Source organism: Daktulosphaira vitifoliae, unplaced genomic scaffold, assembly GCF_025091365.1.
Source record: "Daktulosphaira vitifoliae isolate Bord-2020 unplaced genomic scaffold, ASM2509136v1 Scaffold_1, whole genome shotgun sequence".
Taxonomy (NCBI): domain Eukaryota; kingdom Metazoa; phylum Arthropoda; class Insecta; order Hemiptera; family Phylloxeridae; genus Daktulosphaira; species Daktulosphaira vitifoliae.
This window is the reverse complement of record NW_026099572.1, coordinates 81395293-81408743: the sequence shown is the minus strand read 5'-3', so window position 1 is coordinate 81408743 and position 13451 is coordinate 81395293. Positions and strand designations below refer to the sequence as shown.

General features: G+C 25.8%; 1 protein-coding gene across 3 annotated transcripts in view; it reads left to right on the top strand.

Moving 5' to 3' along the window:
• LOC126895030 (RING finger protein PFF0165c-like) overlaps positions 1 to 13451 on the top strand; it is a 34754-nt gene that overhangs the window by 18166 nt on the left and 3137 nt on the right. For all 3 annotated transcript variants that reach the window (XM_050666481.1, XM_050666482.1, XM_050666483.1), the window contains exons 2-3: positions 8701 to 8970; positions 9044 to 9137. In XM_050666481.1, the coding sequence (XP_050522438.1) occupies positions 8701 to 8970; positions 9044 to 9137 (364 nt within the window). The remainder of the gene's footprint in view (positions 1 to 8700; positions 8971 to 9043; positions 9138 to 13451) is intronic.

Sequence of the window (13451 nt, the reverse complement as noted above, 5' to 3'; positions counted from 1 at the left end):
TTTTTTACTATAAACTAATACAAAACTTTATAAAAAATTTTTCTTTAAACTTTAAAGAACCAAAAAATAGGTTAAAAAATGAAAATTTGGGCTGATTATTTTAAACATATTAGAAAACAAAATCAGTAATAATTTGAAAATAATTTTTTTTTCTTTTAATTATTTTTTTGTATTTAACCTTTATGTGACTGAAAAAAAAAACAACTTCTTATGACGGTGTAGGTACCCGGGTACCTACAATATAGTTATCTGTGCTTTTCGGTAAATTATTTCATTGTCGTCAGTCTATTGCTTTTATATCTTATTATATGTAATTCTTCTCGTATCTGGTGTACATAGATCTAATAAAGAACATGTATCAGAAATGTGGAAATTTGACTCGTTACCTCTCATTCGAGCTGCAATGTCTCGAGATCGATTCAAAATGTTGCTAAGGTTTATTCGTTTTGATAATGTAAACACTCGTAATATACGTATTACAACAGACAAAGCTGCACCGATTCGTGATATTTGGACATGCTCAATAAAAACTTACATAAAAATTATAAACCTACAGAAAATATAACAGTAGACGAACAATTATTTCCTTACAGAGGACACACAAAATTTACACAGTACATTCCATCTAAATCTGCAAAATATGGAATAAAGGTTTTTTGGGCTTGCGATGCAGCAAATGCTTACCCTTTGCATGGTAAAATTTACACAGGCAAATCACAAGATGGTAAACGTCAAGTAAATATTGGTGAACGTACAGTTCTAGACTTAGTTGCGATGTATAAAGGTTCTGGACGAAATGTGACTACAGACAACTTTTTTACAAGTATGCAATTGGCTACTACATTAAACTCTTGGAATATGACATTGGTTGGTACTGTCAGAAAAAATAAAAGATTCTTGCCTCCCAAAATGCTTCCATCAAAAGCCAGAGCGTTACATTCTACAAATTTTGTATTTAGAAAAGATTTAACTCTTTGTTCTTATGTTCCAAAAATAAATAAATCGGTTATTCTTTTATCTGCAATGCATATGACAGCCGACATAATGCAAGCTGCTACCGCTAAACCAGAAATTATAAAATATTATAATCTGACAAAAGGAAGAGTAGATACAATGGATAAAATGTTAACAGAATACACAGTAAAGCGAAGAACTAATCGTTGGCCACTTGCATTTTTTTTCAACATGATTGATATTGCTGCTTTATCTGCATATATTATATATATGGAACACAATCAAAGGTTTAACACAACTGATTGACGCCGAAAATTTTTAAAAGAGCTTGCAAATCAGTTATGTATGTCTGCAATAGAAATTCGAACCTCCATACCTAAAGTAGTAGGAAATCGATATACTCGTAATTCAATGGAAATGGTTCTCGGACGGCCAATACAACAAACAATTGCTATTCCTAAAAATGAACCACCTCGTGATGCTTCAGGACGTATTCAAATAGTTGGAAGTTGCTTAGTATGTCAAGAATTGGGTTATAAGCAACGGAAAACTCGAAAAGCTTGTTCAACTTGCTCAAAGCCTATTTGCAATGAACACTCAATGAACAAATCATTTTGCGAAACTTGCAATCAACAAAAAACCTAAATATGTTATAATACTTACTAAATATGTAAAAAATAACATTTTTGTTCTCTTAATATTTGTATCTATTTTATTGATGTCCAGTAAAAATATTTATCAATTGTAATTTAACTTTTTTTTGTATCAATAAAACCTACATTTAAATACAATATATAGAGGTACCCAGGTACCTACTACGTCCTTATAAGGTGTAAAATTAACAACGATATTTTAAGTATAATAAATTATATACTTTTCAAATACAAAATATAAATTTGTGAACTATACATGCTATTTAGAGATGTCACAGAAGGACTAACCATACATACTAAATATTTAGAAGGAAAATAAATTTAAAAACTGAAAAGGTACCCGGGTACCTTTCCAGTCACATAAGGGTTAATTAATAATATAAAAAATTAGATGTGATAGAAAAAGTATAATTGAAAATTTGAAAACAATGCGAAAAGTTGATTTAGAAAAGTATATTTTTGCTTCTGATAAATGTTCCTTGTAGTCCAGTGCATTTATTTATAGTAACAAACAGCTTTTATTGAAAAATATTGCACCAAGCCCTTTAAATTTTTACACACATATAAGTGAAGCAATATATAACAACTTTATTATTTTTATAATATCTCCGTAAAAATTACAATATTAAATTATTGAATAACAATTTCATACTAAATTGACATACTATAATATTTCATACTATAATTAGTACTTATTCATATATTATATTTTAAAATCAAAGAACTAATCCGGGATATAAATAAAGAAATAAGAGTTGATGTTGCTTTTGAATTCATCCACCAAATTCCTTTAAGTACAGCATCAAAGGAAAATGATTTCTGATAGCGATTAAAATTACTATAAAAAAAAACGCTTCGATGCAAATCTTTAGATAGTGTTTAATTTTAAAAAATTGGTGGATTATTCCAAAAGCTATATGATCTGCTAGTTCCTTATTAATATCCTGAATGAAAAAAGGATTATTAAAAAATATTATTTCTCATAAAAAATTTTATCGATCTATACACTTTTCAATAAGTTATAGCATTATAAAGTTAAAAATGTAAAAAAAAAAATCGAGAATTTTCACATAAAAATAGCATTTGGTAGCCATTTTCACCGTGAAGTCACAATAAAGTCCGAAATTTTTTTTTCATGAAAAAGTATATTACATAAGCTTTAATTTAAAATATATTTAAAAGTGTCAGACTTTCCGGAACATTTTTAAAAATCAAGTTGAAAAAGTAAATTTTTTGTGATAAAGTTGTAATTTTAAATCCCCTCCTGTGGGCAGATAAAGGGTTAGATTTATAAAAAATATATGCTATATGATAGATAAAGACATCAAGCATCTATAAAAAAAAAAAAATTTGCGATTCATACATTTTCCGAAAAGTTATAGTATTATTAAGTTAAAAAAAGCTACATGATCTGCTATTTTCTTATTAATATCCTGGACGAAAAAGGGATTATTAAAAATATTATTTCTCAAAAAAAAAATTGTGTTAATCTATTTTTTTACTAAATTTTTCTTAAATTCTACTCTACAAAATAGCTATCTTAGATTTTTTTTTTACATTTTATTTAAAATTTAAAAATAATTAATATTTTTAATAAAATGTAAAAAAATTAATTATTGAGATATAGCTATAGACCTAACGTATAACTATTATTTAAAAAAAAAATCAACTAAAAATATTAACTGGATCAAAAGTTATTTAAGTTATCAGTGAGTGTTGGGTCACTCTGTATATATACATTATATTTTTATTACCCTTAAAACTAGCCATATCTATATATTTAGGCAATCCATCATTATTATTATTGTTTTAAATCTAAACATTTTATATTATACCTTATAATACACTTATATATTTTCTTTTTGGTTTATTACACGTCAAAAGATCACAAATCGTATTTAGTCGAAGACATTACGTTCNATTACACGTCAAAAGATCACAAATCGTATTTAGTCGAAGACATTACGTTCCAAATAGAAAAAATTTCCCTCGTTCTCCGTAAATGGAGGAAATCTCCAAAATACATTATAATTTACTTATATTATTTAAGGTAAAATTAATATAAAAATTATAAATTTAAATATCGCTAATTTTCCATTTTTTTTTACTTATAACTGCCATAACTTTTTTAATAAGAATTATATCAAAATATATTTTTTTTTATAGTTGCATAATGTCTTTATCTATCATTTAATATATTTTTATTATAAATTTGACACTTTATATGCCCACTGTAATAAACAAAAAGATAAACAGGCTGGAGCAAAGGAATGTTGTTAAATGTGTTTGGGGCTCGGGGTGTGAAAGGGAAGAAATGTAACACAGGTGGCCAATAAGGAAATAATAANAGTGTGAAAGGGAAGAAATGTAAAGAAATGTAACACAGGTGGCCAATAAGGAAATAATAATCGTAGCAGGCGTAGTGTAAAAAGGATGGGTACCAATGGAAAGTAAAAGTGTCTATAGATACCCGGTAGTGACTACAATAAAATGAAATAGAAAGGGATCTCGGGGTATGTATGCTTGTGTAAAAACGTCTAATGTATGAATAAGATGGAATTACAAGGAAGGGTCACTACCTATCTCCTGCACAGAAACGCGCACACTAATTTCCGGCGAGTCACAAGTATTGTGTTTTTTATAAAAATATTTTAATTTATTCTCAATGACCTATCTTGTTCTAATTGTTTATTACTAAAAAAATTCTTCAGTAAAGGATCTATTACAAACTTATTATATAAACAAATGTTTCACTTACCTCTGACTATCCTGATATTCTCTTGAGATGAATGATGTTGTTGATGTAATGATTATCGATGTATACGTTTACGCATTAATGCACGCAATTATATTTATACGGTTTATATTATTATTAACTCGCGTGTAACTACTTTTCTAGTACAATTCTATATNGCGTGTAACTACTTTTCTAGTACAATTCTATATTAAATCTACCCAAGGTGAAGTCTAAGTTTATTATAACTCTGTCTTTTGTAAAAAACCTTTTGTATATTTATATACTATAGTTCTTAACCTTGTATATGGTGTTTTACCTTAATATATTTATTATTTAATAATTTATAAAGCAAATAAATAACTTCTAAGCAACATAACTGTCCTGTGCAACAAAACTATTTCCAAGTGGCCTACGTCTTTTCAGTCGTCCAAATAGTGATCTAGGGTAGATGCGAGCTCAATTTCAGTTCTTTGCACAATAGATTATACTAGTGTCCTACACTCCGATTGCCGGCACTGTGGCATAGATCAGACTAGCTGGTCGATAAGTGGAGAGACACTTTTAGTTGTTTAGTATGATGTTAGTTATAAATATATATTAGTAAAATATTAGTTTTTAGTATAATATTTCGACTCTGATTTATTTGTATTTCGTAGCTGGATATACCAACGCGAGATCTCAAATAATATCTTTGTCTTTATGCAAAGAACCTTATGATATGTGGCCTACTTCTTTTCAATCACCTGTAGGACGACCTAGGTTAGATGCGACTGTACTATAGATTTATGCACGATAAGTTATATTAGTGTCCTACACTCCGATTGCCCGCACTGTGGCAGAGATCAGACTAGCTGGTCGATAAGTGGAGAGACACTTTGAAAAAATCTTAAGATTAACTAAAATTCTAATTATGATATTATTGTACTATTACCCTGTCCAGCCAGGTTGTGGCCCTTCAATAAGTAATAGATACAATTCAACCAAATTAATTACCTTAGAATATGCTTATATATATATATGAATATAAATGTAAATAGAAAGAAATAAATAAACACCAATATTTTATATGTGTTAAAATATTTATATCACCAATAGTATTCGACCGAAAATAAGATGTATAATATTTTCAATAATTACGAAAGAGGGTAAAAATGATTTCATATAGAATTGTAGCTAAGAATGAAAGATAAACTCACGCACATACAATTTTTGTATCTTGGTTGAGTATTCCAGAGAGCCGTAGAGATGCATAGATGGAATGGCAAGGCGTCCCAGTATCCGCTAGAGGGATGTTCAGAAATCGTATATAACCACTGTAAGAGAACCAAGTGCAAAGGAACCACCCGAATTTGGGGGAAAATGGCCTTTTTATAGCCTGCAAAAACTGGTTTAGCGATCTCTGGTGAGATTCTTGAAATATTTTTGCTGTATTTGATTGGTTAATGTGATAGAATCTTTTACGTGGGCGTTTTATGGAATGCGTAAGAGGGAGGTTAAATCTTGTGTAAGGGTATTATTTTATTACTCATCTTATCTACGGGGAAACACTGATTTGGTGATATATTTTATTAAATATAAGTATAATATAATATACTTTATCATGGAAAAAACATTTTCGGTCATAACTTATTAAAATGTTCTAGAAATACTGACACTTTTATATATACCTTAAATTAAAGCTTATGTAATATTTCGGTTGGGTTTAATAAAATTTTGGACTCTAATTTGTCTTCATGATAAAAATGCCTATTTTTATGTTAAAATTATCGATTTTATATTTTACATTTTTAACTTTATAATGCTATAACTTATTGAAAATTGTATGGATCAATACAATTTTTTTATGAGAAATAATATTCATATACTTATTTAATTCGAATTTTTTTTTTAAATAGCATTATTTTCTTTAATATAGGGGATGTTCAAATTAAATAAGGCATATAGAAAAGGAAGTGGTGTTATTTTGAAAAAAAGTATTTCGAAAAAAAGAGGGATATAAATATTATTTCTCATAAAAAAATTGTATTAATCCATACACTTTTCAATAAGTTATAGCATTATAAAGTTAAACATGTAAAATATGAAATCGAGAATTTTCACACAAAAATACCATTTGGTAGCCATTTTCATCATGAAGTCAAAATAAAGTCCGAAATTTTTTTTTTATAATAATGTATATTACATAAGCTTTAATTTAAGGTACATATAAAAGTGATATTATTTCCGGAACACTTCCAAAAATTAAGTTGAAAAAGTTCTACTTTCTATAAGTCTTATTATATAGAGAAATGGTCAGATTTAAAAAAAAAAGAATTTTTTAAAAATTTCATTAAATTTATCTATACCATATGAAATAATAATAGATTTTGTCACGTTACAAGCTTTAAAAGTATGTTGCACAATAATCACTAAGATAATTAATTAACAATAAAACTAACTAAGTAAGGTATATTCATAATTTGTGAATTATAAATAAAAATTATAACTATAAGTTAATATTATAAGTGATAACATGATATTAAAATACAATACGTATAATCAAGCTTTTAGAATACTTAAATATTTTAGCTTCGATGCGAAGCTGAGAAGGTATTAATTTTACCATTGTGTTTATTTTTTTTTTTGTCTTTCACTACTTTTTCTCAGCTCAACCGAACCAACATCTTTCAACAATACGTCAAAAGATCACAAATCGTATCTAGTTGAAAACATTACCCTTTAAAATTGAAAAATTTTCCCTCGTTCCCCACAAATGGGGGAAATATCCAAAAAAATTACAAATTTAAAAATCGGTGAATTTTGTCATTTTTTTCACTTTTTTTTCTTAAAACTTCTATAACTTTTTCAAAAATAAACAAATCAACATACATTTTTTTTTAAATTAAAACCTTAGATATTTCACTTTCATTTGATATAATTTTTTTGAAAATCTAACACTTAACCTGCTCATTGGGGGGGATTTAAAATAGCAACTTTTTTACAAAAACTAACTTTTTCAACTCAAATTTTGAAAATGTTCCGGAAATACAGCGTTCTTTAAACATATACCAAATAAAAGCTTTTTTTGTGTACTGCAAAATGAAAAAAATAAATTTATCCCGAAACTTTGTCTTCTGCATGTAAACGGCTGCCGTAGTTAAAAAAACACTATTTTTGAGTTAAAATTTTCGATTTTAAATTTTCAACTTATAACTTTTCAAAAAATGTATATATCATGAAATGTATATATCAGCACAAATTTTTTTTTTCTANGATGGATTTTTACAATTGTAATCAAATTTTATATTACGCTCAATTGAGTAAATCCTTTTAACAACTTTGTTTTGTTTGGTTCATTTAGTTAAAGTAAATCATTAAAATTAATTAAGTTTTGAATATTTCAATTGCAGAATCTTTTTAAACACCAAAAGTTATTAGGAAATGATTACTATTCTTTCTATTTCAGTTATCTATTACGATAAAAATGCAAAAAATTCGAATTTTTCTGATAAATGTACTGTAAATAGTAATTATAAAATTTCCTGATTGCATATTAATCTTAAAAATATCATTTTTTTCAATTTAATAATATCAATTTCAAACTTGCAAGTTGAACTATAAGTTATGGTAACAAATTCATTTTTTTTTTATTAAAACTTTCACTTTAAAGGACAAAAAGAAGTAGGTTCAAAATGATTACTTATAACATATTAAAAATTAAAATAAATAATAATTTGAAAACAATTAATTTTAAAAATTATATAATTTATAATTAAACGAATTACTAATCTGGGTATAGTTAAAGAAATAGAAGTTGATGTTGCTTTTGTAATTATCCAACAATTTTTTAAAATTAAACACTATCTACAGATTTGCATCAAAGCGTTTCTTATGATAGTGATTTTAATCACTGTCAGATTAAATCTATACTGGACCCAACTATGCAACGTCTCCACTATGCCGCGACCCCACTGTGCTGGGTTTTTTAATTAACATATTTAAAAATATTTCTGTTAAAAGTCATAAATGTTAGAACATATTTTTAAATCCAAGAATATCAACTTGTCCCTGGTATCAATTTACCCTGTTTATACACTATTAATTATATTTAAATATAATTTGAAAGGTTAATTACAAATTTGGGTATATTTTAAATTATTTCTTGAATAAAAATTAAATATTTTTATGTTATTTTGTGATTTATTATTTAAGTAAATCACAATATCTCTAAGAGATAAAAAAATATTAATCTATAATGGAGCTCCCTATAATAGACATCCCATGTGCTAAAACCTGATTGTACTGAATTTTTATGATTGTTTGTTCTTTAGACGTTATTTTAAAATAATTATTTTGAGCAATTCTTAACATTTACAGAAAATATCACTTTTAACAAGTATTGAGATGTATCCTTCAAATTTGAAATGTAATGCAGTATATCTAAATTTTCAATTTAAATTCAATCCCGTTGATGAAGAATGGAAAAGAAACAAATGTGAAAGTATGGGATTGACGTTTATAAAAAATAAGGAATTTGAGTCGGTTTTTTCTCAAAAATATAAAATTCGACAATTATATAAAGTATTGTCTGATTTAATATGTGGAGATACAACATTTAGTACAACACTACAGGAAAACATTTGTTCTGTAAGTCAAAATATATCATTTAAAACACAATTATTACTAATATATTGAATTGTTTTATACATGGTAAAACTAGAGCATAAAAACAAATGATGACATAAAAAAACTTTTTCCTGATGAAGAATCGTTTAATAATTATCTAAATGATTATATAATATTTAAAAATCCAGGTATGTTTTATTGGCATTAAATGGTAATATTTTTTATCTTGTAAACTACTCAATTAGTCGCAAAATAAGAATAATATTCAGAATTTCTTTTTGTTATGATTTCAAATATACATAATTATTTATTAAAACGAAATAATATTTAACATATTTAACAGGAAAATTACATCTGAAAAATACCTACAGATAAAAAAAAAATGTATAAGTAGTGCTGAAATCGTTAAAATTAATAGTTTAGAATAAATTATTAAAAAATTTAGTTTTTAATTTTTTTCTAACAGATAACAAAAAGATTACTTTATATTTACTGAGTGGATACAAATAATATAATTACCCTGTAAATTTTATTATAAAATTACCAACTAAACAGTCTATATAAAAATAAACGGTAGCACAGTGGGGTCGCGACACAGTATGGACGTGACATAGTTGGTACATGTATACCCACATAGCAATTTCAATATATTAATATTGTCAAAATATTCTTACAAAATACTTTTTAAAATATTTTGAATAAAATATTGTGACAATATCTCTTAAACATAATAAAAAATATATTCTATTGGAATATTTACATAATATGCTCACAAAATAATTTTTTAAATATTTGTTTATGTATATTTTGATAATATATTAAAGAGAATAAATACAGTATATTACACCGAAAATATTTCTACAATGTGCTTAAAAAATATCTTTTTAAATATTTGCTTATAAATATTATGAAAATATATTAATTAAAATAAATATAGAATATTTAACTTGAAATATTTGTTGAATATATTATCAATATAATTTTTTAAATATTATAAATATATATCTTGTTGGCCAACTGAGGTAACTTAAGAGACACAAGCCATCCTCTTTTCTCCCTTTAGTTACATCTTTGGATGATATTGGTATCTTGTTATATAATACTTATGTATTATATATACATATTCCTAAATCTTTAATAAGTAAACAGCCATTTTCTCTAATTAGTATCAATTTTAATTAACTTAATTCAATTAAGCTAAGTAAGTTAGGGACAGTAAAAAACCCTTGTTGCTATTATTTGCAGGCCTATCGAGTTAAATTTTTTTTAGTTTTATCAACGCAATTATATCTTATTATTGTCCTGTGAAACTAAAAATCCTAAAAAGTTTTTTTATTATAGTTAGAATATATTTCTATATTATCAACAATAATAGTCAGTTTCTAACTTACAAGGAGAAATCATGGTGATGGGATCGCCGATTTTCAAAAAAATTATATGAATCTANATAGATGATATCTGACAGCGATTAAAATCACTATCATAAGAAACATTTCTATGCAAATCTGTAGACAGTGTTTCATTTTAAGAAATTGGTAGATTATTTCAAAAACAACTTTTATTCCCTTAATTTTATCCCGATTAGTTATTTGTTTATAATTATAATATATGAATAAATAATAATTATAGTATTTAAATTTAGTATGAAATTGATATTAAAAAAAAAAATTTGTCGAATGAAAAAAAGTAAAAAAATTGAAAAAATGTCAAAAATTAGCGATTTTTAAACTTGTAATTTGTTGTGTGGTTTCCCCCATTTACAGGGAACGAGTGAATTTTTTTCAATTTTTGGGGGTAATGTCTTCGACAAAAAACGATTATTAATATTGTTCATCAAAATCGATCTAGCAAGAGCTGAGATTGAGGATTGGGTTCACAGACACAAAAAAATAACAAATTAAATAAAAAAAGGTATATATAAAGTATTTATCATTTAAGAATAGAATTGATTCATGCATTTTTTAAAAAGTTATAGCAACATAATGTTAAAAAATGTAAAATATAATATCAAGAATTTTTTCACAAAAATAGCATATTTTTGCATACGGTAGTCATTTTCACCATGAAGACAAGTCCTTTTAAATATCAAAAGTTACTCAGAAATGATTACTATTATTTCTATTACGATAAAAATGCAAAAAAATAATGAACTTTTCTGATAAATACACTGTAAATAATAATTATAAAATTTCCTGCAGCATATTAATCTTAAAAATACCAATCTTTAATTCTCATAAAATTTTCTAGTTTTGATATCAGTTCTATTTATGCAATTGAGCTAAAAGTTATAGCAACATATTTAATTTTTTTTAACTTTCACAAAACTTTATTAAAAACTTTTCATCAACTTTAATGGACCAAAAAAATAGGTAAAAAATTAAATTTTGGACTGATTATTTTTAACATTAAAAATAGAAATCAGTAATAATTTGAAAACAATTTTTTTTTCTATTAATTATTTTTAGCTTCGATTCTGTTTTAATAGGCCCTATTCTTAAAAACACTATTTCTTTCTCTACTCTTTCTTCTCTCAACGCAAACAAATATTCTATCCTTTTACACAATAATTCTCACAAAAAATTCTATACAAAATCAATTTTTTCTGTTCTTAATCACATCCAACACATAGTTGACACAATCACGCCATTGACGTTGGATGATTATCCGCTCCTCTTTTTCACCACACGTGTGCCCTTCAAAGATCAAATGTTTCCATTTATTATTTTCAGTCAAAGAACACCTTTTCAATGTTTATACAATATCTTGAAATTCTTAAAAAATGTAAAGTAAATGAAATCCCCCGTTTACGGAGAACATACCCCAAAAAATTACAAATATAAAAATCGCTAATTTTTGATATTTTTACAAAATGTTTGGTTTGGTTTTACCTAAAATTGCCATAACTTTTTTAAAAATGACAATATAATTTTTTCTTATAGAGACCTGAGGTATTTATCTAACATTTTATATACTTTTTTGAACTTTTGACCTTTTACCAGCCCACAGGACAGGTTTTAAAATGGTAACTTTTTTACAAAAAATTAACTTTTTAAACTTAACTTTTGAAAATGTTCCAAAAAGACTGACACTTTTATATATATCTTAAATTAAAGCTTATGTAATATACTTTAATTTGAAAAAAAAAATTGACTTCTGGACTTGTCTTCATGGTGAAAATGACTACCGTATTCATAAATATGCTATTTTTGTGTTAAAATTTAGGACTTTATATTTTATTTTATTTTAAAATACCTGACAACGGGAGTACAGATTTTCATAAATATTATATAAATAAAAAATTGATATAGCATGGAAAGTTTAACTTATTTAATTTTTTTTTTAAGTCAAGAAAAATAACTTTGAAATTTGAATTAGCTTAAATTGCCATTTTTTTCAGTTGCTGAGTCGGTATCACTAATGTTTTACGCTCTTAAGATACAAGGTTCTAATTCACGTATTGCAATAAATTTTTTGCATTTTTTCTTAATTCTTTTTAAGTTAGTTTAAATTTTTAACTGGTTTGATTTTTTTCTCATTTAGATTCCATAACTTCAATAAAGATCAAGGATCCGATCACTTTAGTCGCCCCTTTCAAGAAGAAATTTCTTATTCGTATTAAAATTATTTTACTATATTTTAGGTTTTAGCTTCGAAGCAAAGCTGAGAAGGTATTTTTTTGTGACTATCATTTATTTTTTCTGCTCTAACTTGACCTACTTTTTTCAACGTAACATCAAATGATTACAATTAGAAGATATTACCTTCAAAAATTGAAAAAAAATTCTAATTTATCAATTAAATAGTTACTTATCCAATGTTCTCCATACACACAATTAAAATAATTCATTTCTAATGTTTTCAAAGTATTTATTGACGAACCAAGTTTGATATAATAGGTTTCAACTACAAAATTNGAACCAAGTTTGATATGATAGGTTTCAACTACAAAATTTGACGCGGTTGCATTGCACTTCTGGCTTTACCGCTGGATGGCGACTGCGACACAGCTACCTCTTCTTGTCCGACAGGTCGCGCGTCGGCCAGTGACCGCGGGTGCACGATCCTATACGGCGATACACCAAGCAATATTATAGAATAATCTTTCAACTTCCTCGCGAGAACTATCGTGACACTGTTTTTGCATTTTCCTATGTATATTGATNCGTGACACTGTTTTTGCATTTTCCTATGTATATTGATTTAAAATATATATTTGACCGCCGTGTTATTATTTATTTATTAATTCACGAATAAGCTTTAATTACATCAAATTAAATCATTTTATTTTGTAATTTAATAATTTTTTATATAATTTGAATTCATCACGAAAAGTTGATTTAGAAAAGTATATTTTTGTTTCTGATAAAAGTTCCTTGTAGTCCAGTGTATAAAACTTATAACTTTGTTATATATAATTATTAAATATCAATTTCCTACTAAATTTAATTACTAAATTTATGTATTCATATATATATATATTATAATTATAAATCAAATAACTA